Source organism: Lemur catta, chromosome 4 (assembly GCF_020740605.2).
Source record: "Lemur catta isolate mLemCat1 chromosome 4, mLemCat1.pri, whole genome shotgun sequence".
Lineage (NCBI taxonomy): Eukaryota > Metazoa > Chordata > Mammalia > Primates > Lemuridae > Lemur > Lemur catta.
The window spans coordinates 95,577,212-95,602,842 of NC_059131.1; the positions used below are offsets into that span (position 1 = coordinate 95,577,212).

Here is a 25,631-nt window from a genome sequence, read left to right on the forward strand (position 1 = left end):
ATAATTTTGAGATATATTCCTTCTATGCCTAGTTGGTTGAGGGTTTTTATCATGAAAATGTTCTGAATTTTGTCAGATACTTTTTTTGCATCTATTGAGATGATCATATGGTCTTTGTTTTTGCTTCTGTTTATGTGGTGAATCATATTTATTGATTTCCATATGTTGAACCACCCTTGCATCCCTGGGATGAAGCCCACTTGGTCAGGGTAGTTTTTTTTTTTTTATGTGTGCTGGATTCAGTTTGCTAGTATTTTATTGAGGAATTTTGCATCTAAATTCATAAAGGATATTGACCTGTAGTTTTCTTTTTTGTTGTGTCCTTTCCTGGCTTTGGTATCAAGGTGATACTGGCTTCATAGAATGAGCTGGGGAAGATTCACTCCTTCTCAACATCATGGAATAATTTCTGCAGTATGGGTTCCAGCTCTTCTTTTTAGGTCTGGTAAAATTTGGCTGTGAATCTATCTGGTCTGGGGATTTTATTTTTTCTTTTTTGGTTAGAAGATTTTTTATTACTTCTTCAATCTCTTTGCTCATTATTGGTCTGTTTAGGAGTTCTATTTCTTCCCAACTGAGTTTTGGAAGGTTGTGTGTTTCCTGGAATTTGTCCATTTCCTCTAGTTTTTGAGTTTATGTGTGTAGAGCTTTTTAGAGTATTCACAGATGATATTTTGTATTTCTGTGGTATCAGTTGTCGTATCTCCTTGTCCATTTTTACTGAGCTTATTTGAGTTCTTTCTCTTCTATTTCTGGTTAATCTAGCAAGAGGTGTATCAATTTTGTTTATCTTTTCAAAGAACTAACTTTTTGTTTCATTGGTCCTTTGTATTATTTTTTTATTTTCCATTTCATTTAGTTCTATTCTGACCTTAGTTATTTCTTTTCTTCTGATGCCTTTGGGTTTGGTTTGTTCTTCCTTTTCTAGTTCCTTGAGACATGTCATTGGATTGTTGATTTGTGATCTTTCTGTCTTTTTGATGTAGGCATTTAAGGTTATGAATTTTCCCTTTAGAACTGCTTTTGCTGAATCTCATACATTTTGATAACTTGTGTCCCCTTTGTTGTTCAGTTTTAGAAACATTTTGATTTTCATCTTAATTTCATTATTGACCCACTAATCATTCAGCATCATGTTGTTTAATTTCCATGACTTTTTGTAGAATTGAGTGTTACTCTTGGAGTTGATTTCTAGTTTTGTTCCACTGTGTTCTGAGAAGATACACAGTATGATTTCTATTTTTTTGAATTTATTGAGACAGGTTTTGCAGCCTAAGATATGATCAATCTTGGAGAATGTTCTATGTGCTGATGAAAAGAATGTGTAATTTATTCTGCAGTTTTTGGGTAAAATGTTCTGTAAATGTCTTTTAGGCCCATTTGCTCTCGAGTCCCATTTAAGTCCAGTATTTCTTTATTTTCTGCTTGGATGATCTATCCAGTTCTGTCAGTGGGGTGTTGAAGTCCCTGGCAATTATAATGCTGCTGTTTATCTCTTTGCTTAGACCTAGTAGGGTTTGCTTTATGAATCTGGGCACCTGTGTTAGGTGCATAAATATTTAGAATTGTTATGTCATCTTGTTGAATTGCTCCCTTTACCATTATATAATGACCATCTTTATCTTTCTTTGCTCTTATTGATTTAAAGTCAATTTTATCTGCTATGAGAATGGCTACACCTGCTTTCTTTTGGTTTTCATTTGCATGGAATATTTTTTTGCCATCCCTTCATCTTGAGCCTATATGAGTCCTTGTGTATTAGATGTGTTTCCTGGAGACAGCAGACACTTTGGTTGTATTTTTTCATCCATTCAGCCAGCCTATGTCTCTTGAGTGGGGCATTCAGATCATTCATGTTGATTAATAGAATTGATATTTGGTATGCTGTTCTGTCCATCCTGTTGAGTAATACCTTGTTGCATTTTTTTTTCCACCTCTTGTTCTATTGTTTTATACGACCTCTGAGCTTTAGCTTTTGGGTAGTTTCACACCAGTGAGTGTCTATTGTACTGATCCATGTATAATGCAATTCTGAGTATTTCCTGCAGGGCAGGTCTGGTCTTGACAAATTCCCTCATTGTTTGCTTGTCTGGAAAAGTCTTTATTTCTTCTTCATATATGAAATTTAGTTTTGCAGGATACAAAACTATAGGCTGGCAGTTATTCTGTTTAAGAAGACTGAAGATGGAACCCTAACCTCTTCTGGCTTGTAATGTCTCAGTTGAGAAGTCTACAATTAGCCTGATGGGTTTTCCTCTGTAAGTTACTTGATATATTCACCTCATAGCTTGTAGGACTTTCTCCTTCATGTTGACTTTGGCCAGTCTGATGACTAGGTGATTTGGTGATTGCCTCTTTGCAATAAATCTCCCAGGTGTTTGTTGAGCTTCTTATACCTAGATGTCTAAATCTCTAGTAAGACCAGGGAAGTTTTCCTCAATTATTCACTCAAATATGTTTTCCAGCCCTTGTGTGTTTTCTTTTTCACCCTCAGGGATGCCTATGATTCTTATATTTGCCCATTTTACATAATCCCATATTTCTTTTAGGCTTTGTTCATTCTCTTAATTCTCTGTTCTTCATTTTTGACAGACTGATTTAATTTGAAAGAGTTGTCTTCAAGCTCTGAGATTCTTTTTTCTGCCTGATTTAGTCTATTTTTAAAATTTTCCACTGTGTTTTTTATTTTCTTAACACATTGATGGCCACACTAGAAAAAAATTTTTTTTTACTTGGGGCCATGGTGTTTTATTATGAAAATAGAATAAAAACTTTGAAAATGAAACAATCCTTTCTAATTTAATAACAAATTTGTTATTTTTTATTGTTTTGTGTGTGTAAGTTATATGCAACTTGAAAAATAGTACTCATGGCTCCCAAGGTGAAGAGATGTGTGAGTTACACATACCTCACAAGGCCCCAGGCTCAAAATTAATGTGACTTAAAAATAACTCACACAGAAGTTAATGTGTTAAATGAATTTTTCATTTCCAGAAGTTCTATTTTGGTTTTTTTAAAATATGTTGATATCTTTAGTAAATTTTTCATTCATTTCCTGAATTGTTTTTCTGGTTTCTTTGAGTATGTTTCCCATTTTCTCTTGGATTTCATTGAGCTTCCTTACAATCCATATTTGGAATTCTTTATCTGTCATTTCAATATTTTCATTTTGGTTGGTATCTATTGCTAGAGAGCTGGTGTTCCCTTTTGGGGGTGTCATTTTGCTCTGATTTTTCATACTTCCAGAGTTCTTTCACTGATTCCTTCTCATCTGGGGCAGCTGTCACTTCTTATTTTTGGATTTTCTTTTGTTTAGATGGAGCTTCCCCTCAACCCCCATCCCACTTGTAAAGGAGTGTCTGTAGCATATATTCGGTAAGAACCTTTGGCTTTGCTTGTAGGTGCTTTGATGGTGATCTAGGTTCTGGATGGATGCTTTGGTTATAGATATCCTTAGTGTGGTGGTTTTCTCAGTTGCCAGTTGTTTGTAGGCTGTAGCAGTGGTAAGCTATGTGTGTGAGCACATTTCCTATCTCTCTTTGATGAGCGAAGATAAAGGTCTTTGAAATCCTTTCTCTTTTCCCAGCCCTGTGGTCTTCTTAACAGTGTGATTTGTATTGGTACACCCAGTTTAATCTCTGAGACAGTAGGTGGTACTGTGGGCAAGAATCAACCACACTCTGTATGATTGAGTCAGTAAATGCTGTAAAGGGCTGTGCAAATTGACTTCTCTGCCAGTAGGTGGTGCTTGCTGGGAAGAACAAGCTACAGTGTTGTTTTTGGGTCCTGTGACTGACTCTAGCCCCTCAGGAGAAGTACTCAAATGTCCCAGGTGGTGGGTGGGGCCCTGTAACTTCCAGGTGAGTCCTTACTCTCCACCATAGCTGAGGCAGGTGGGGCAGTGAGACTTGGTGGGGCTGGGTTGGGTGAGCCTGCCTTCAGGCTTATCCATAAAACCTGGTAAGGTAGCTGTTTTGACAGGACTGAAAGGTCTCCTCCCTGCTTCTGGGAAAAGCCACCAAGGAGGAGCTGAAGTGGCCCCACTAAGCCAGAAAGTCTGTTTGTGGGGGAGGGGCCATCTGAGATTCACAGTCTGGCTGTCAGGAGGAGCAGGTTTTGCTCTTCTCCCCCCTCCCCTGCTCCACAGTCTCCCTCTGGTGTCTGCCAGCAGGCAGGAGCTCAAACTAGCTGAGATCCTCCATGATGGTGCTGCCGGCTGGAAGCTTCCCTGTCCAGGATCCTGCCCTGGGCTGAGAGTGCAGCCTTCCTGTGGGGGGAGGGGTGCTCCACAAGTGCACTGTGGCTGGGACCCACACTGCACTCTCTATGAAGTTCTGCCCACACAGGCTCCCTCGCCTCCAGGTATTAGCTCACAAATCTCTTCTCCATGCCCCTGTGCAACATGATTGAGTCCTGGGGGTACAGGATCTGGCTTGTGGGCCTGTCCTTGGTCCCTGAAGATCTTGACCAGGGAGAAGCATGCTGGTCCTGAGTTGCCTGTGGGGTGCTCAAGCAGGTTTGATGTCCCTCTGTTTCAGGGTGTGCCCTGCTCTGATAGAGCAGCTGGGCAAGCAACACTGGGGAGGGCCAGTGAACAGGGAGCTCACAGTCCAAGCACCCCTTAGTCTGAGGAAAGGTTTGAGCCCTACTCTCTACATAAACCCTGGTGTGGTGTATGCACCAGCAGCGGGGAAGCAGCAGCTTCTGAGAACCCTAGCTCAATTGTCTCTCTTGTCTCTCTCCACTGGCAGAGGAGGGGAAAGAGAGGAAAAGAGTCTGGATGGATGAAAGCTAGCACTCTAATTATCTCTGTCCCTCTCTCCGGAAGGCAGCCTGCCTGGAATGTCCAGGCTCTGGAGTCACACAGATCCCCTGGGACCACTGGCCCCCTGTGGCTTCCCCAGTCTGGGCCGGAGTTGGGAAATGTTTGTGTGGGAACCAGCAAATGAAAACTGAAGGGCTGAAGCCTCCTGGGGAGAACAGAGGCCCACGCTGGGTGGAGAAGCCTGTGGTGACTGGAAGTGCCCCAGGGGAGCTGGCAGGCTGTTGCTTTGGCCTCCAGAAGGTCCCAGTTCACTGGTGGCAGCAGCTTTTGAGCTTGTGAGGGTAGAAAGGTGCTGCAGCAGCTTGGTAGCCCGGTGACTGCCAGAGACGTGGGGGAGGGAGAAAGAATCCACCACACCTACTCTTTCTGCTGGACTCCAAGCCTCTCGGGGTTGTCCTTTGCCCATGTCTTCCTCCTTCCTGTTCCGCTCTGCAGCTTCTTCTGGTGGAATCTCCTGTAGGTTCTGGCACTTTTCCCTTGGAATTACACCCAGTCTATGATTGTTTGTTTGTTTCTTCTTTTTCACCTAAAACTTTTCCTTCTGAGGTGAGCTGGCAGCTGGTGTCTCTGGTTAGCCATCTTCATCCTTTTTCTCTCATTCCTCTTAGACAGGCTTCATGCTGAGGAGCGAGTGGAAACACTCAACCCTTCTCCGGTCCTAGGCTCAAAACCTGCCCATGCTCACTTCCAGCCCCACCCCCATATTTTGGTCAAAGCAAGTCACAGGGTCAATCTCAATTTCAATGGGGCAGAGAAGTGTATGCCTCTCCCATTGAGGTAGTGGTGATGATCTCTAGAGAAAGGATATTTGCTGAACAATAATTTAATTGTCACAGGCAGCCTGCGTATCAAAGGCTACTTGTGTCAAGCTCACAACGTTTCTTCCATTGCAGTCATCTCCTTCAGTGTTTGGGGGCCTCACAGAGTTAGAACAATGAATCTTAACTAAGGTTCAGGGTCTTTAGGGCTTGTTACTTCCCCCACCCCCAGCTCCTAATGCACCATAATTTTATTCTGCAAAGAACTTCCCTCTTCTACATATTCCTCCACTTTCCACCACCCACCCCAAGCTGCGGGACATGGGCCCCTCTTACTCTACTTCCGTGGCTGAAAGCTGATCACATTCCATTTCCCTCTCTGGACCTTTATTTTTTTGGTTTATATTCGGGGGAGGGGGATAAAAACACCCAGCCGTTGCCCAATGTACCTGGATTTCTCAAACATCCGCTTGTACAAACAAGGCGTCAGGGGGCCAGGAGTTAGAGTTTCACTCACCTTAATGGGATTATCTTTCCTACAGGAAATGCAATAATAAAGGTTATTTTCATAGTAAATAAGTGTATTTTATTATTGCCGAACTAAAAATCAGAAATTGACAGATCAAAACTGACACCAACGAAACCTAAACTCATTTTCCTCTGTGCTCCGCAGGGCACATGCGCAGAGCTTCTCACCTTTGGCTTTGATCTTGCGGGCTGGGTTCGCAGGCACCGGGCAGGTAAGTAGGGAAACGGAACCGTAAAGGTAGCAGCTTTCTGCTTCCTCGGGGGGTGCTGGGTCCGGGTCACAAGGGTAAGAGCCGTGAGCCTCATGCCAGCCCTAGCCCTGGCGGGTCAGCGGGACCCAGCGCACCTGGTGCAGATTCGCCCTGTGGGAGAGACCCCCCCGCGCTCTGCACGTCCAGTCTGGTGGCCTTTGGGGGCTGGGTGAGAAAGGAAGGGGAGGGCCACATGTGGTTATCAGCGGAGTTAGGGTAGTGGAGGAGTCTGAGTGAGGAATTAGCAACAGAGTTTCCGGAGTGAGGGGAAGGAAACCCTGGTGAGCCCACTGTTAAAGTACAAGAGAAGCCGATTAGGGAAAATGATGCGCTACCTCATGGGATCCACCTCCAGCTGGCTTCTGTTCAAGTGACCTCTGGGGGCTGATCGGTGACATTGGTACCCATCTTGGGCAAACCCTGTGTGGAGGACAGTGGAGGAGATGGAAGGGCACTCAGCTTGTCCCCCAGGTGCCTGGGGCGGAGGCAGGAAGAGCACGCAAGGAAGGTTACTTTTACCAGGGAGTCCTGCAGTGTTGCTCTGCTCTGGGGAGGTGGTGCTGTTTATCTATTCCTTCAGAGGGCAGGGCAGCCTGGCATCTGGGAGTTTAAAATGGCAAATGTCAAGCTGCTGTGTCCGTGTGCCTGAGACCCAGGACTGCTTTCCTTCTGTAGACACAGAGGTAGGCTGCATCACAGTCAGAGGCTGGCTGTCCCATCCAGTCTCGCTTCCCACTTGCCCATTCCATGCAGATTGTTCCACAGCTGGCAGCACTTCTTAAAACTCAAAGAATTTGCCAGAAGAGTTCAGACCCAGGCACCTGCTCAGTTCCCTACAGGGGGCTCAGTTTCCCACAAGGGGACGTGCTTTGGCGAGTCCTAGTCCTGAGGCTCGCTCACTTGTTTCCTCTTTGGTGGGGCCGGTGGGCACCTGTGTCCCAAGGTGATGTGGCCCTGGGAATGTTTCTCCATCTCTTCGTTCTATAAAATGAAGTTAATAATCCCCACGTCAAGGAGTGTGAGGATAGGAAAGAGACCTGCACGTCCCAAACTGCCTTCCGACGTGAGCTGAGTCACCGCAGGGGTTATACGTGTTTTACCGAATACAAGCAGCCCCCTGAAAATGGAAGCGGTAAGAAATGGACTCTCCCCTAGAATTTCTGGAAGGAATGCATGCTGGCATCCTGAGATTAGCCCAGTGAGACCCATCTCACACTTCTGACCTGTGAGATTATCAATTTGTGTTATTTTAAGCCACTAAATTGGTGATTTTGTTACAGCAGCTGCAGGAAAATGATACACCGGGGATACTTTGGCTTGACTCCAAATGAGGGAAGGCAACAGAGACTCCTCACCACGAGACATGCCTTTCCTTCCTTTACATGGGCTCAGTGCCTATCTTGTGACAGTCTCGATCTCGTCCTCTGTGTGTGCAGCCACAGTGTGGCTCCCGTTCATGTTTGATTTCTCCTCTCTCAGTCTTCCTTCTCTGCTGCCCCACCCCTACCCCACTGACAGCCCCTGGATAGGGTTGCCAGATTCAGCAAATAAAAATACAACACAGCACGAGACACACATACTAAGAAACTATTCTCTGCTTATCTGAAATTCAAATTGAAGTGGTGTCTTTTATAATATTTTTGGCTGGCAACTCTACACCTGGAAGGTGCCCAAGAAAACACCTGCTGAATTAGGTTTTGGGATATGTTGGCTTCACCCCTGGAGAATTTTTCAGCCGGGCCCTCAGCCATTTGCATTCTCACTTGGCCTTTTGTTTATGTGCCCCAGCTGGCTGTGCTCCTGTTGCAGCTGCTGCTTCTGTGCTTGAGGAACATTACTGAAATTAGAGACCAGGAGGGACAGACAGAAACAGTTGGGGGAGGAGAGATCTAAGAACAGGTGTGGGGACATAGCTTGAGCTTTCCGGGGTTCCAGCTGGTGGAAGGGGCATTATTAAGGTTTCTTATTCTCTGACAAGCTTGGGCTAGCTCTGGGCCTTTGGAAGGAGAGGGGCCCTCTGAACCCCGCGCCTTTCAGGGAGGGGATGTATATTCATTTTCTAGGGCTGCCGTAACGGAGTGCCACAGACTGGGTGGCTGAAACATCAGAAATTTATTTTCTCACAGTTCTGGAGGCTAAAAGTACAAGATCAAGGTATCAGCAGGGTTGGTTTCTGCCGAGGGCTCTCTCCTTGGCTTGCAGATGGCTGCCTTCTTGCTACCTCTTCACATGGTTGTCTCTCTGTGCATGAGCGTGCATGACGCCTTCGTGTGTGCTGCTCTGTGCTGGATTTGGGGTTGTTACTGAAGCACCATGCAACCAACACTGACCAGTAAACCCTGGAACCCCAAGCAGAATTCTTACATTTTGCTGGCTAGAATAAGTGGTGTGTTGGCTTATATTGGCTTGCAAGAGCCAACAGTTAAATTTTCAGGAAACTTGGTAATAAATACTCAAAACGCCTCACTTCCTAATTATTTTACTACATTTAGCTATTATCTATGCTCTTGACATTGTTTATGTTTCCTGTATCTTCATGGTGGAAATGCTGTAAAATGATGTGCTACAATGTGTCTTTTCCCAGCTCCCTGTTCAATGATGTCATGCTGGTGACTTGAGATTGTCCATGGTGGTAGTATTTACACCACAGATATCAGCAAACTTGCTACAAATTAGGGCATTTTTTTTTTTATCTAGAAGGCATGTTGTTAAACATCACTGGCCAGGCTAGGACAGAAATTAGCCCCAAAACAAATAACTAGCAAAAGGAATGAGGTTATTATGCCTAGCACAGATCCATCATGATTTATTCTTTGGAACGGGCTTTTTTTCTCTGAACATAATACCAGTGTCTTGGTCTGTTTTGTGCGGCTAGAACAGAATACCTGAGACTGGATAATTTATTATAAACGGAAATTTATTGGTTCATGATTTTGGAGGTTGGGAAGTCCAAAACTGAAGGGCAGTATCTGTTAAGAAGCTTCTTGCTGTGTCAACTCATGGCAGAAGGGCAAATAGAGGGTGAAAGAGAGAGGAAGAGGGGGCTGAACTCATCCTTTTATAAGGAACCTACTCCCAAGATAACGGCATCAATCCATTCATGAGAACAGTGCTCCATGACCCAAACACCTCATGTTAGGCCCCACCTCCCAACACCGTTGCACTGGGGATTAAGTTTCCAACACATGCTTCTTGGGGGACACATTCAAACCGTACCAACCATCAATACCTGCAGGCAAGGAGGAGTAGGGTGGGGGGAATGAGCTGTCATTAGACAACCAAAAGTATACAAAGATGGTGTTATGAGAGCACAGAAAGAGGGGAAATCTCTCGTTATAGAGAATTTTGGAGGTTTTTATGGGAGAGTAACAGGCAAGCTGAACCATGAAGAATGATAGGATTTTATCACACAGAGCTAAAGAGAGGGAGAATGCCCCAAACTGAGGGAGGCATGAGTGCAAGCAAGGGTTTGGGGAACAGCACATAATTCTTTTTTTTCTTATCTCAGAATATTATGGGGGTACAAATATTTTGGTCACATAAATCAGCACATCATTCTATTCTGAAAGGAAGAGGAAATTGACTGGTAAGGAAGGAAGATTGACTCCCAATGTCTGGAGCCCTTTATGCCACAGTGGAGGGAAATGGACCTCTAAGTGGTGGGGGGCCTCTGAGCCTGCGCAGGGAGTGAGATGGCCGAAACCTTACACTGGTGAGACTGGCCTGATGCCAGAGAGTGGGGTGAAGTGGAGGGGAGACAGAATTGGGGGCAGGGCGGCTAGCCGGGCGGCTACCGTGACTTTCTGGGTTATAAGTAACAAAGGTAGTTCTGATTTAGAGTATTCTCAATAAAAATCAAAAAGACCAGGCGGACCAGGCCAGTAACTGAAGTACGTGTCTTAGATATCGCTTACAATGGCTATCATTCATTAAGCACCTACTGTTTGCCACTCTTCACATGTAACTAGCGTATCGAAAGGTGTGGAACAGTCAAGAAATACGTTTATTTTTCTCCTACCTCTGTCTTCAATCCCTATCTGTTAGATACCCCGTCCTAACCCTATCTCTAGCAGACCCTATAGCTTTTCTCACCTCTTTCATCTCTTCATTAGAACAACTTCCTCTCTGGTATTTAGCATGATGTAAATCATACCTTTCATCTCACATCCAGGCTGAAGATTTTCTCCTTTCCTCTAAGTCAGACAGGTCCCAGACAAGACGTGCAGGGGGAAGAGGCTGGTGGTTTTCTCTCCCTCTCTCTCACTCTCTCTCCTTTACTCCATCACTTCCTCTTGAGGGTGGTGAGAGAGGTCAGTGGTAAAGGGGCAAAAGTGGCATTGTTTGGGATTTTTTTTCAATGGTCAAATACAGATATACAAATGCTGTTTTTTTTCTCTTTTGGGGCAACTTTGTGGGTTTTCCAGTGACTTCTGCCCTCCCATGCACACACACTGCATAATTTTCAGGTGTAGGTGATGCATTCCCAGTCAGCTCCGGCTCTGGTGCAATACCCCCTTTGACTTCCTTCTGCCCCAGGGTGACCAGGCCTGGCAATTTCCAAGATGTTTGTTGGGTTCGTGGAGCCATACACCCTTGCCTCTCTGCTGTGGACTGAATGTTTGTGCCCCCCCACCCCAAATACTAATGTTGAAACCCTCGTATTCGGTGTGATGGTATTTGGAGGTGGGGCCTTTGAGAGGTAATTAGGTCATGAGGGCGGAGCCCCCATGAATGGGACTAGGGCCCTTATCAGAAGAGACGAGAGAGAGACGATCCGTCTCCCCACCATGTGAGGACATAGCCAGAAGGCATCCATCTGCAAGCCAATGAGAGGGCCCTCACCAGGACCTAAATCAGCTGACACCCCGATCTTGGACTTCCCAGTCTTCAGAATCATGAGGACTAAATCTCTGTTGTTTAAGCCACCCAGTCTATGGTATTTTTGTCACAGCACCCTAACTGACTAAAACACTCTCCACCCTTGGAAACCCAGCTCTAGTCAGGCTCGCTCTTAACACTTTACAACACTAGAGGCCAGAAATAAATTCCGAATCCAGGAGACACAAGTTCCCTTGGAACCATTTCCCCAAATTGAGGTCCCCTGAGAGGAAGGATGAAATATCAGTTTTCTCTTCTGATAAAAATTCCACCCTCCAAAAATGTTCCTAGAAGTTTCCCTTGCTTGGTTCTACAGTGAGAGAAGAGGAAAATGGCACAGAATTCCCTGCCCACTCAGCTGACACCCTCATGGAAGAAATTACCTCTTTTTCTCTCTTTTATATTCATAGGGGCAGGAGAAGGTGAGGGAGTATGTGTTGAAGAATAGGTTTCATTATCTCTTAGCAAATCATGGGATTGCATCTAGTCCCTCTGTTTGGAATGTTGGATAACTTGTCACTCCTTGTCCTGGAAAAATCCCCCTAGTGTCCTTCTTAATATCACTTAGAATTTAATATCATTAATATCCTTTAATATTATTTAATATCATTTAATTCTCATGAAAACACTATAAGGTAAGTACTACAGATGCAGAATGTTAGGCTTGGAGGCTGAGTCGTTTACTGCATGTTTCATGGCTAGCTGGGCCTTGGATAGGAATTCAAGTTGTTTTGACTCCAAAGACCAAGTTCTTCACCACTTCCTGATGGTATCTTTAAAATTAGGAGCCAGGTTTGAGTCTGAGCATCTGGGAGGGTGGGAGTGCCATTGGCAGCTGGAGAGAATCAGGAAGAGAAGTGGTTTGGGATGTGACAATTAGCTTCATTTCAGATATCATGGGGGACATCTGGACACCCTAGTGGTGCTTTGCAGGTAACAATAACCTGTACATTTCACCGGGGAAGGGGGCCTTGATAAAAAGGTTGCAGGCAATGGGGAAACCAGGAAGCTTTACACTGCAGGCTGATGGGTCAGTTGGCCTGTATTTGTCTTTCTGATGACTCTGAGAAAACAGATCTACCTTAATAATGCTGGCAATTTGCCAAAGAGGTGAAAGTGCATTTACTGATACCATCTGTTGGCTTCCGTGACGTGGTAAAGTGTATTATCTTCCTTCTAAAAATAAACATAGGGATGGAAGCGTCTAGGACACAAATGCAAAAATCCAGCTTTCAAATTTTCCACATTCAGGGAGCTCAAAGTGAGGACTAAATGTCCACGGGGGAGGGAGGAGAAGGGGACAAAGACAGGGACTTCTTCTTAGAGTGGTTACAGCACAAGGCCTAGGAACCAGAAAGCATTATGGGAAACTGAACAGCCGGCTGCTGGCTACTTAGGCTAATGAACGCCTCCTAATCACAGCAGCCTGGTGGAATGACAGCCAGGCTCCGCCTCCTGTTGTTTACTAGCCATCTGACCTTGGCCATGTCACCCCCACTCTGAGCCTCAACCTCTTCACCTGAAAAATATGGAAAATCATGCCTCATGCATGTTCGGCAAATTAAATAAGAAACCACATGTAATAGACATTCATTCATTCATCCCTCTACCAGTGTCTATTGTCACTTGCTGTTACCAGTGACTTGCACAGTGACTATATAGAGCAGGCTTTAATAAATGTTAGTCCCCCTCTCAATCCTGGGCCAATTTGTTTTTAGAGTGAATTTTTATGACCACATTTTAACTGGAATAGGGCTGGCATTCCAGGGATGAGCCTTCCACATGTTGCTCTAGGAAGTCCTCATCCAGCAGGGTGTGGGAGCTTGGAGACTCCACTCTGAGATATTTTTTGTTCTTGGCTTGGCAGCCTTAGTTATGTGCTTGGGTGTTAAGGAGCTTCTCTGATTACAGAATCAATGGGACGCTGATGAAATTAAGGGAGGGTGTGGAATAATAAGAGGATAGCAAATTCTGACCCACTGAGGCACACAGTATCAGAAATAGGGTGACAAGCCCTCATCCCTCATTGTGCACAAGAGGAAACTGATACCCAGGGAGTGGGTGTGACTTGCCTGAAGCCACACAGTAAGTTAGCAACAGCCACTGAGATTGGGACACAGACTTTGGGACTTCCAGTCCAGAGCATATCCTTTTTACCTGTAGAAGTGGCTTTTATGATCAGCAAACTTGAAAGCAAAATTTTCTGGACATGATATACAGGGTGGATGACTGGAAACAGAATGCAACTGCCCAGTCAACTTCGTCCTTTATCAAGCACTACTTCACTCTTTGCACAGGAGCCTCTGGTTGGGAAGGCATGCCCTGCCCAGAGGCGCCAGGAGAGGACTGGCATCAAGGAACAATGCCATTCGAGAATGTATTCGTTCATTAACTTATTCATTCATTCCCTGAAACATTTATTAAGCACCAGTTATGTCCTATGAACAATGCTACTTGTCTGACCTATCTTCCTGGGCAAAGAGGAGGATGTGAAATTCTACCCAGGCTGGGACTTCCAACAGCTGGGGCTGGGCATGGAGTTGTGGGGCTTGGCCTGGCCCTTGGCTTTGGGAGCAGGTTTAGGAAACCAGGAGGCTTGTTCCACTTGAGGGAGGGCCAGGAAGCCAGAGAAGAGGGAGGAATGCACCTCATTTAGAGTCAAGAGCCAGCTGCAGGGAGTCAGCAGATGTAGCACCAGTTCGGGAGGTCCAGAAAGGCTCCCAGAGGTCCCCAGAAGGGCCCTGCAGGAGAGCAGATGGCTGGAAGGGGGCAGCCAAGGGAGCCACATGGCTTTGATAACATTTATCAGTGCTAGTAAGTGAATTGGGTACTTTAGCATGGATTAGACATACAGTGATGTTTTTTTTACTGTTCTTAAAGGAAATGAGAGTGGGAGGAGCCCCCAGCCAAGGGATCCTACAGATCAGTGGTTCCCAACCCTTTTCTATCTGTGCCCTAACACGGTTCACAGACACAACACCATCTCATTAGTAACGCACACCGAGGAGGAAAGAAAAATAGGAGGAAGCGATCGCAGCAAATGCTCACACATCCGAATCCTCGGTGGGGATGTGTATAGAGTTGGGAAAAATCTTCTAGAAATTCTGCTACCATCCTCTTCCCCCAGGAATGTGCCTTCTTCCCTTGTTGGGAATCACAGCTGTGGACAGAAAGAGAGGGCGCCAAAAACAGAAGAGGTGCAACAGGAGTCGGCCACAACGTTTATTGAACACTCATGGTGTGCAGAGTGCCGGCAAAGCACTAGAAGGAAATGCAGTAGCTGTTCAACAGCTCACAAAGGTTACATTTCATTTGAATGCAGGGGACACTGGTTAAGCCTACCAGACATGTGTAACCAAACCACAGAAATACATCCATGCTCATTCAGCGCTACATGTTTACTAAGCGAGATTACCACAGCAACTGGGGCATGAAAAGCCACCGAGGCACAACAGCTTAATTAAAGAGCAAAGACACAACTCTCCATTCCAGTGCTCAAGTTCTAACTTGCCACTACGGTGATGAGTCGAAGCTACTAGAAGACACCAGAAAATTCCAGAAAATTGACGACTTTTTCTTAATTCTAGTACCACTTTATTTCAAATTCAAATTAGCAATCTAATTTAGCATGATAGAAAGGCAGTTAACTCAACAAAGTACTAGAATAGCATTATGTTAAAAAAAATTTTTTTAAGGAGCAAAATCGGACTTTCCCAAAGGTCAGGCACAGATTCTAAAAGTAATAGCTTCTTTAGTCTGTCTGAAAAAACCTTCCATATGTGAAAGACCTTCCAATAAATTTAGTGAACAAAGGCATTTTACTGCTCAACATCAGGGAAATTTTGTTTATATTTTTATGTGCTTTTTAAATATTTTAAAGTAGGCTTACCAGATAAAATACAGATGTATTTTAGTGCACAGCTTGTAGTCATACTAAAAACTATTCATTGCTTACCTGAAATTAGAATTTAGCTGGCATCTGTATTTTTATCAGCCAAACCTGGGAACCTTATTTTTAGGTTAATCTACCTTTGGAACTTCCAGAGGTTCCCAATATTTGGGGGCAGGGAGCTGATTTATCTTCATTTATATTCGAACACTGTCAGAGGGGAAGACTTATTCTTCTGGCAGGAAAAATGTAGATAAGGTAGGACTTAAATACTGGAGACATTTTTATTTCTTACACCTTTTATCATTACCATGGTAGCAGTGCACGTTTCAGTTGGCTGAATCTTTAACCTTGAAATCTTTGACTGACATGGCTGGTGATAGCTAGTAAAATTATTGATAGATGGCAGTCTGAGGAACAGTCTGCCTTGAAAAGTGCCTTGTAATAAATAGTTATGCCCTCAATAATTTCTTCTCACCTATCACAGGACCATTTCCCCACCTAAAAAACAACGTGACACTACTCACATCTTGTCAAATTATACATCTGTTATGCTATCCATCATCACTTCTTGGCACTCTCCTTTCTTATCCCCGCCCCAGAGATTTTTCTGGACTCTGTGTGCCACACAAGAGTATCAGCCTGGCTCAGCGGATGGCCATGCCCCATGAGAACAACAAAAAGCAAAGCTCACTTCTCAGATGCTTAGAGTCATGAAGCTCAGACTTGTTTTTTGTTTGTTTACTTCCCACATTAGCATGTAAACTTGCTTCTTTCAAAAATGTCCATGTTAATTTATTTAATTTATCTAAGCAGAGAGGACAATGTTGCTCTGAAAAAAGGAGCAACAGTAGCCTGGACTGACACATAAACTATTCTAGAAATGTGATTCCTGGTATCTGAATGCACAGCTCGTATCATCTTTGAGATTTCTACATAGAGGAGAGAGATTTCAACACTAATTTTGCAAAGAAATGAAGTTCACATGAAATTTTAACTGTTAGGAAGGAATGTAAAATGGTAACACTTGCTGAATTCCAACATCCATTAACTACTCTTTTTTAAAAAAAACACACCAAAGAGTATACTTACATGCTTCATTTACACATATACATAAAATTAACCAATTATTAGCAAGTACAAAGGTTGTATTTAAAGGCATAGACAGGTTTGATAATCAAAAGCTCTTTGTTAACTGAGTCTAAGTATACCAGTTTTGATTCTAAGCCTGATTATACATGTTTCCACCCTTGGCCAAGTACAACTCCTATTTGTACCTGGAGGTCCTTTCTGGAAAAGAAGTGTAGAAGAATGTGAGAAATTAAGTTGAGGCAAAGGAGTCACGATGTTTCATATCAGCACACAAAGGAGAAATTATTAAATAATATATATCATTAAAATAGAAATAGTCCTACGCACCTTCTGCCACTTAACATTCCTCACAGTAAGATAGCATCCCACCGAGCTATGTACCTCATACTCTTTTCTTTTTAGAAATGTTAAGCCCCAAATTCCGTCTTTCAGACAACATTTCTTATGCTCTTCTGGTGATGACATAAGCTTCTGTCTCTGAGTGTCCTTGACCAACCTCAAGCTGAAGAAATCAGGCTGTTCTGCCACCCCAGACAATGGCCAGCGAGGGTTTGCTGCGTGTTCCCTCCGTGGTCACAATGAGGTGGGTGGCTACAGGATATACAAGAAGGAAAGATAGACTCCCCATGGGCCAAGCAATCACCACAATTCTGCATGAGCAGAAAAAGCAGAGCACAGAAAATGTGTGGGCGTCAGAGCCCATCATGGATGTTCTAGAACCTTCTAAAGCTCAGTAGGGTCCACATCTTCATTCTCTACACGTGCTTGGCCACTACATTTGCAGCATGAGCCCCGTGGGACTCCTGCCCCTGGCCTGCTGAGGTTTTTCTGACGGTGAGTGTTGCTGAAAATTTCCTGCCTTGAACCGCCTGGAAACCGAGTCACGGCCCCACCCAAGCAGAGCTTCCCCTCTGGAATCCAGAGGAAGGATGAAAAGCAAGCAATGAAGAGTTCGCACTGGAAGGGAAGCCTTCCTCCTCCTCCTCCTCCTCCTGCTCTCTTCCTCTGCCCTCCCGCCCTGCCCCTTCCCGGCGGGGAGGCCGGGGCTCACGGGGGCGGCGCCGAGGCGCTCACCTGGCTGTACGAGCACCTGGTCAGGGAGGCCCCCGTCGTCCTGCCTTCCTCCTCCTCCCCCACCTCTCCTCGGGCCCCTGGGGGCCCGGGGTTGGGGCAGCAGGGGAAGGTGGCCATGAAGCCGAGGCGGAAGCGTTTGTTCATGAAGCAGTAGATGATGGGGTTGACGCAGGAGGAGGTGTAGGAGAGGAGGAGGATGAAGGAGATGGGGGTCCCCGAGAGGCGGCGCTCGGCAGAGGCGGTGTCGTAGGCCCGCCAGGCGTTGGCGCTGAAGATGGGCATCCAGCACAGGAAGAAGAGGACCACGATGACGATGAGCATGCGGATCACCCGCTTCTTGGCCATCAGGTCGGCGGCGGAGCTGCTGCTCCGGACGCGGTCGACCCTGCTGCCGGGGGACAGCTGCCGCCGCGCCAGCCTCCTCGGGGGCCCGGGCTCCTGCAGGTAGCACCCGTCGCTGTCCCCGTCCCTGCCGCTGCTGCCGGTGCTCGGGTTCCTTTCTGGGTGGGCAAGAGGTGTCACTGATCGTCTGGGATGGGTCGTGCCGGACTGAAGGCGTGACACCCCCCCCCATTCAGGAGGGTCAACCCAAACTTAAGTATCGGGCGGCACCGCTGGCCCCACACGGATATGGGCAAGCACGGATCTATACTAGTTCCCGCCTTCACATGAAAAGCTACTTACAACGAATAAAATAATAAATACGTTATATAACATATAATAAAAATAATGGGCATGTAGATTAAAAGGCAAAAATTTTTAAAGAATGAATGAATATTCATCCTCTTCTTCCTTTCCTTAGCTCCGCAGGAGGACGTTTCCTGCTTGCTTGGTAAGATTCCGGATTGCTTTTATTGTGAGGAATCTGGGTAATAAGAAAAAAAACCCAAGGAATCCGAAGAGGCCAGAGAGACTAAGTTATCTCCACAGTAATGAGCTGAGTGAGGGGGTGGAGTGAAAAGGGAAAAGGTTGTGTCAGCAAAGGTGTTGGGTTAATTTTAGTGGACAGTGGGTTGTAAGGAACCGGGAAGGAGTGAGGCTTTGTGGTAGCTGCAGTGTGAGAATGGAAGGGAGGAGAGAGGATGGGAAAGGAGGTAAAAACCTGGACTGTACGTTACAAATCAAATCTCTTCCAGTCCCTCTGGAGACAGGACCAGATGGGAAGCATAACACAAATAGTCTGGGTTGCTGAAGGGTGTCCATTTGAATGTAACTTGACAGAAAGTCCGGGACACATGGGCCCTCAGCTTATAATTGGGTTATGTGTATATTATTTTATTCCACTCAGAACACTTTTGAAAGGAATTATTTCCCCATTTTACAGATGAGGAAATAGAATGGGTCTCATGCCGGTGCCTTACGACACAGAGTCCCGTAAGAATACTTTGAAACATCTCCAATGTACTCTATATACACTCTGAGGATATCTATTTAAGTTATAGAAAACAAGCTTTTGAGCTCTTTGGGCATACATAAAGCTAAAAGATCATTACCTTTAGCAGATTTCTTCTGGCTAGCCTCAAATTTTATTCCTTGGTAGAGTTCCAAAGAGATCAATCCATATGCCACCATCATCACAATTCCAGGAATAAGAAAGAGGATGAGTAACAGGAATGTGTGCCTAATAAAATTAAAAGAAATCTAATAACCAGCAATTCTAGGCCTTCACACTCTAATAGGAAGTAATGAATAGAGTTCATCTTTATTTTAACTGGTCTGAGCAAACACATTAATTACTAATATTTAATATTCTGGGAAATTTCATGTGTGGAGATTCAGTCATTGTAAGTTGTTTTCTTTTCAGATGATCTCTGATGAAGGACTAGTTAAATTAGAAAAGTTTGGCATAATTCTGTGCCTGTAACAAGTCTACATATTAAAAATAATGAAAGCTTAAAGAAGAGAAAACTGAGACTTCAAGAGATTAAATAACTTGTCCAAAGTCACAAAGTTAGTGGCAGAGTTGGAATTTGAACCCAAGCAATATGACTCTAGAACTTTATGCTTTTAAGCATCACAATATGTAACAACAGAATAATCAAATGCTTAGGAAGGGATGATGGAAAACCTTCTTGGTTTTGTAAAACATGGCATTCCGGCTGTTTATGACCAATGAGCAGCTCAGAAATTTCCACGGGCATTCATTCTCCATGACCCTGTGAAGCTGGCACAGTGGCATAGTTGTTCTAGTGCCTGGTGAGTTAGAGCTATGCTTTCTCTAAACATGTTTGATGCCTGAGGAATCACAGCCGCCTCCTTTATGAGTCTGGCCCCTAATCATTTTTGCAGTCTGGCATGTGTTAGGTTATACAATTAGGCCATAAAATTGTCAGAGGCTCATGGTGGCTGGGCCATTTCTCATTTCAATTAGACATGTTTTGATAAGACTCCTTTTCAAGTCTTAGAAATAACTCTCTCGTTTGCAATATAATTCTTTTTATGCATGTGCTACTTCGTTGAAATAAAAGGAGGAAGGCAAAGAAAGCAGAGATGATCTCAGTTTTGGGCTGTTTCTGAATGTCTAGTTCCCTGCTTCTGAAACATCCTTGGAATTAGTAAACATAATACCCTGAATTTGTGTAGCCTTTTTAGAATGTCATTTTTATATACATACTCTCCTTTGAACCCTACAGCCACACAATGAGGTAGATTTAAAACATATCTATATTATTTACTCCTTGGAGAGATAAGGAACCTGAAACTCAAAGAGGTTATGTGAATTTGCCCAAGGAAACCCAACTAGTGAGCAAAGGAACCAATATTAGAATATTGCCTTTTTATTTCTGGTAAAGTGCTCTGGACAAGCACCAGAACTGCAGCTCTAAGAAAAACCACTTAGGATTTTGGACTCTCCGTTCTATCTTCAATTCTTTAGAAAATCATAGCTCTCCAAGTCATCTTGCCTAACCCACAACTAGAGCATTTAGAAGCATAGTGATTAAGCACAGACATTCTGCCTGTTTAGGTTTGTGAGTTTGGGCAACTTAAGCTTTCCAAATCTCAGTCTGCTCACCTTTAAAATGTGCACAATAATAATACCTACCCTATAGTGTTTTGAGGGGATTAATTGATTAATATACATATAGCATTTAAAGCAGAGCACTCCAGCTAAGTGTTTGCTATCACTGTTATCCTCGAATGAGGTTAGAATGACTCTACCCAAAAAGTTTCCAGGAAACTTATCCTCTGACCACTCTGGGTAAGGCATTCCAGTTTTTCATAATATTGCACAATTATGTCAAGTTGTATTTAAAAAACTAAACACAGTGCAGCCTTACCAGGACTGCTGCATAACGTCATTTGGCAGTAGAAAGCGGCACATGTTTGCAGTCTGGTTGTTATTTTTGGTAAAAGGCACCAAGTTGCTATAGATGGGGTATGGAGTCATGATGGTGAAGGAAAGGCACCAGGTAGCGGCAATCACCTTCAAAGCGTGAGATTTTGTTTGCCAGACCCGGGACTGTAAGGGTTTGCAAATTGCCCCGTATCTCTCCAGAGATATGGCTACCAGATTAAAGGTGGATACACTCACAGAGGTGCCTGGGAAAGGAACAAAGAAATTGGTTATGTTGACTCTGAAATCCAAAGTTTATTTGCACATTAGCTTAAGCATATCTGATCTGCACAGGGTTGATATCAAAGGAAAATGCTCAGAAGGTAAAGAAATATTGTGTATGTATATTTTTAAAAGACGATTTATTCCTAGCTTTGTTCCAAAAAGGATTTAAAGGCAGTTAAAGAAATGTATTTACAAATGCAGCTCATTGCCAATTTTTAGATAAGTTAATTGAGATTTGATTACAACCTAACTCCTGCTTAGGCTAGAGGTGTTCATTAATTAATAACCGAGGAGATGAAATGTGTTCCTAACCCACAGAAGAGGTTTTTGAGAGGCCTGAAGAAAAGCTCTAGTTTTGAGCATGATCTGCATAGTTAAACTGACCTTAAAAACCCAAGATTCTCAAGGATTCTGTGACCCTGGAAGGTCACTGGGATCTGAGCTGGAGGCATTAAGACTGCTTCTGAAAATTTCTAGTACACACTGTGCTTAAGAGTGAAACATTCTAAATTTCAAAAAGCAGTTTGTTAAAAAAAATACATAGCAAAAAGATGGAGGGGGGAAACCTTCCATGCTGTAACTAAAGGTTTCTCTGCATCGGGGGCCTAGGGTCTTCCTTCTCATTCTTTTTTGCTTTTCTGTATGTTTTAGAGTAAGCATGCATCACTATTACAGTGGGAAAGATGTCAAATATACCTTACTTACAAACATATCAAAAAAGATTAATTTCCCCTAATTTTTGTATTATATATGCATGCTTATTATAATGACTTATTATCCCCTTAAAATTCCCTTTAGAAACCTTCAGCTATAAATTCTGTTAATTTTTCTGATATCACTTACCATGATTTCTTAAACCTCAGAACTAATATAAATTTGTGGTCCTTAGATTCTCACTGTGTTTATGGATATAACTTAATTCTCTGAAACTATGTCCAAAAATGTCTTTTTTCTAGGGAGGCTAGCACTAGCTTTCCTTAAAGTCTTAAAGGAATCTATGACCCCAAAATCATTATCTAAAAACTCATGTTCTGGGGTTGGATTTGCTAAAGTGTTGATGACAGTTTGAGTCAAGAGTATAGCCCAAAACTCCACAGAGTCAAATCAGTGTAATGAGTTTCCTATAACTGTAAACTCACGATCAGGCAAGCATGCCTTTTCTCTTTTTTTCTTTTCTTTTCTTTTCTTTTTGCTACAAATTAGGAGTTTAATGAATGTTAATTGTTATTAATAGCATTGAGGAGACAGCAAAATTGAGAGAAGAATCCAAATTACTAGAATTAGAAAACCAACAAAATCTCTATAGTATTGTAAATACTTTCAGAATTATTTCTTTTGGGCATCAAAAATTCTTTTAATTGAGTTGAAATTCACACAACATAAAATTAACCATTTTAAACTTAATTCTGTGCCATTCATAACCATGCAAACACTCATTTTAAATCTCCTTTTGCATACTCTGGTTATGGTTCTCAAATAATATTACCATAAGATATATATGGATGGGTCTTAGGAATCTAAAGCACTATGAAATGCTAGTTATTATTGCTTAATTATTTAACAATAAATGATCCTTTTCATTTGTAAGTTTTTTTTTTTCTTTTTTGTGAGGAGTTGAACACAGATTGACACATTCTTGGTATTTGTGGCATGAGGGTCAGTAATTCATCATCATTTTGTCTGTGCTGAATCCTGCTTCCTCAATTGGGAAAAATAAAGACTTTGAAAGCTTTCCGGTTACTGAAGACTGCCTTAGCCCAACCCAGTTCTGCGTATTTTACACGGCTTGGGTCAGAATGAAAAATAATTCCCACCTCTTGCACTTTCCCAACAGTTCTCAGAAAGGGTGAGGGACAAGGCAATTTGGCAGACAGAAGAGACCGAGAAATGTGTTCTTATTCTGCTTCAGGAGAACCACAGCAGTTGGCACACGGAGCCAGTGTGCTCGCCACTGTGGTGGCTGCTAATACGGATTCAGATCCCAGCTCTCTTGCTTACCGCCTGTGTGTTTTTTAGGCACATTATGACCCTCTCTGTGCCTCTGTTTCCTCCGTGGTGAGACAAAGAAGGATATTTACTTCATGGGGTGGTTGGGAGATAAAATAAGATCATGGAAGTAAAAGCACTTAGTATAACATCTGGTGCACAAAAAATATTATCTCTTGTGATTTTTCTTATTATCATTATTTTGATTGGCATGGGCAGAGAGCTGCATGTCTTCCCAATCAGGGTCAGCTTAGTGACCTCACAGCCCCCAGGAGCAAATTCAATTCCTCATTTAGGGGGCGATCTCCCTCTCTCTCTCTCTCTCTCTCTCTCTCTCTCCCTGAGATGGTTCCAGCTTTTAGGGGAACAGGCTGGGAAGTGAATTCTGAGAAAAGAGTCTAGAACTGTGATGGAACTAGTCTTCCCATAGCCCCCACTCCCTAAGAAAACAAGAGGAACAACAGCAAAGAACCCTCCTCCACGACTCTCACTGTCCCCAGAAGCTGTCACTCAAGTTGCGTGGAGATCAGGGTACCATCAACGGCGTCCAGAAAGGGCTAGAACAGCTAGAAGTCACTTTTGAATCCCTCTTCCCTTGGAACAAAAGTGAGCAAAATCCACCTCCTCTGTGATTTCATATTATTTCACTCTTAGAAACTGACCTCTGACACGGATGATGACTGGGGACTGACTTCTGGGGACGTATGGGGACCGACTCACTGCAAAGCAGCACCTATGTCCTTGCTCACAGCCCCGCACGGCCAGCTCTGCGTTTAGCACTCAGCAGGGCTCCTCTGCGGTGGCCGAGTGGGGTCAGGGGCGAGTCCCCCGCAGCAACTTACCCATGAAGTAGGTGGTGGTCTTGCAAACAGCGCTCCCGAAGATGAAGTCCTTGAGCAGGTTGGGGATGAGGTTGAACGGCATGCAGAAGAGGCAGAGCATGAGGTCGCTGACAGCCAGGGAGAGTAGGAAGATGTTGGTGACGGTCCTCATCCTCTTGTTCCGAATCAGCACCGTGATGACCAGCGTGTTTCCGAGCACGCTGAGCAGGAATATCAAGGAGTACAAGAGAATCTGCACCGCCGGCCGCCACTCTGCAGGGATTTGCAGGATACAGGACGGAGGGATGAGGTTATGAGAGCAGAATGCTAAAACCTTAGCAAGCGGTTCCTTCCTGCCCATTTCCGCCCCCCCAGGGGTGTACATCATTCAACCCAATGATTCCTGTTCTGACAACATTTTACAGAAACAAACTGAAGAAAGCACAAAGTGAATCATTTGTTTTTAAAAGGTTGGTTTGTTAAAGGACCACTCAGGGAACCACTTTTTCTTAAGAACAAAGCTCAAGTGAACAGTGATCGCTTTCTTTCCTAGCTGCTAAGCATTATTTTTCTTTAATCAATTCACGCTGGGTTTCCCCCCAAGAAAAGGCAACTGTTATGTGGTGACAGCACCTTTTCTGCGGTGCTTGTAAGTTCAAGCTCAGACACTTGTACTCCCTTCTTGCTGCTCTCAGCTCTTCCTGCCACTGCTTTTGTCCCCCCAAGTCCTATTCATGAATGCCCAGCTCTACCACGGGGAACAATATTTGACTCTATTCTGCTTTCTGATCTCTTATCCAAACTTCTGAACATATGACTTTATCCAGCCTGGGTCTCAAATGACTTTGTTATATTTTCTTTATCAGCCTTTGCTTCTGCTGATTTCTCCCGCAACTCCATAGTTTTCTGAATTAAAATAGCAGTCTCTGACACCTACCTTTGGAAGAGCGGGGCTGATCCAAGCAGAAAAGGGTCTCATTTTCCAGCCCGAGTTCGCAGGGAGGAGTGATGTTGCTTCCATTCACAAGAAGGCTGTCAACCACGTCCATCCTCGTCTGCTGCTTTCCAGCAAGTGCCGGCGAGCTGGTGAATTGCTCACTCCCGGCTCATTCCTCTAATGACTGGAGAGTCTCCCAAATGCAACCTGCCGTGGAGGGGCAGGGAGGGAGTGATTTCCAGGTGTGGGCTTTTTCAGCCATTCCTAAAGGCGGCTCCAGTTCACCACACTCAGTCCGGCTGGCCAAGCATTTGCACTCCTGTTGTGGAAAAGGCAGCCAGTGCAAGCCAAGCCCACTCCACCTTCCAGGCCCACCCCACCCATTCCCGGGCCAGTCTTAGGGCCCTGAACACGGAGACAGTCTGGCTGCAAGTTAACCCTTCCCAGAGTGTGGCTGCTTTTATGCACATACATGAGTACACGTGCATAGACATACACACACATGCTTCCCCAGTACCTCTCTTCTCTGTATAGGAACCTGTCACTGTCCCTGACATAGGCAGAAGAAAGCCCAAACAGGCTGCGTGAGACAGGGACAATTAACACAGTAACAGATACGATAATGCAGACCATCAGGCCTAAAGGACGCGGAGGGACTGTGTTTCTCCCTCCTTATATAAAAGCAATTAGTGCCTTTTTAGCTTTGGAACCATGCCCAGCAATGTGTGTGGATATAACTGCAGGGTGGTTGTTAAGTTGTTACTAACCACGGTGCTATTTCTTGTGGTCTCTGCCCTTGTTAACTAGGAGGAGGGGAGCACTTTTGAATATAGGTTCCGGAGTCCTTATCACAAAAGAAGTTAGTAAGATTTCCCGTTCACTCGGGTATTCATCCATCCATTCATTCAGCACAGATTTATTGAAAGTCAGCCATTTGCCAGATATTAATACTTTGGTAGCATGTCAGCAAATAATGAGCAAAATCTTTTCAGGTAGTGTTAAGCACCATAGAGGAAGTACAGCAAGAAGACGT

General features: G+C 44.1%; 1 protein-coding gene across 1 annotated transcript; it reads right to left on the bottom strand.

The window, feature by feature from the left end:
* Window positions 1-17,049: 17,049 nt before the first annotated feature.
* CCKAR (cholecystokinin A receptor) lies at window positions 17,050-24,935 on the bottom strand. Its single transcript, XM_045548934.1, has 5 exons — window positions 24,599-24,935; window positions 23,683-23,934; window positions 20,574-20,835; window positions 18,789-18,916; window positions 17,050-17,795 (listed from the first exon to the last, which is right to left on the bottom strand). Exons 1-5 carry the CDS (start codon window positions 24,708-24,710, stop codon window positions 17,269-17,271), a joined length of 1,281 nt encoding a protein of 426 aa, XP_045404890.1. The 5' UTR covers window positions 24,711-24,935; the 3' UTR covers window positions 17,050-17,268.
* Between the last annotated feature and the right edge of the window lie 696 nt (window positions 24,936-25,631).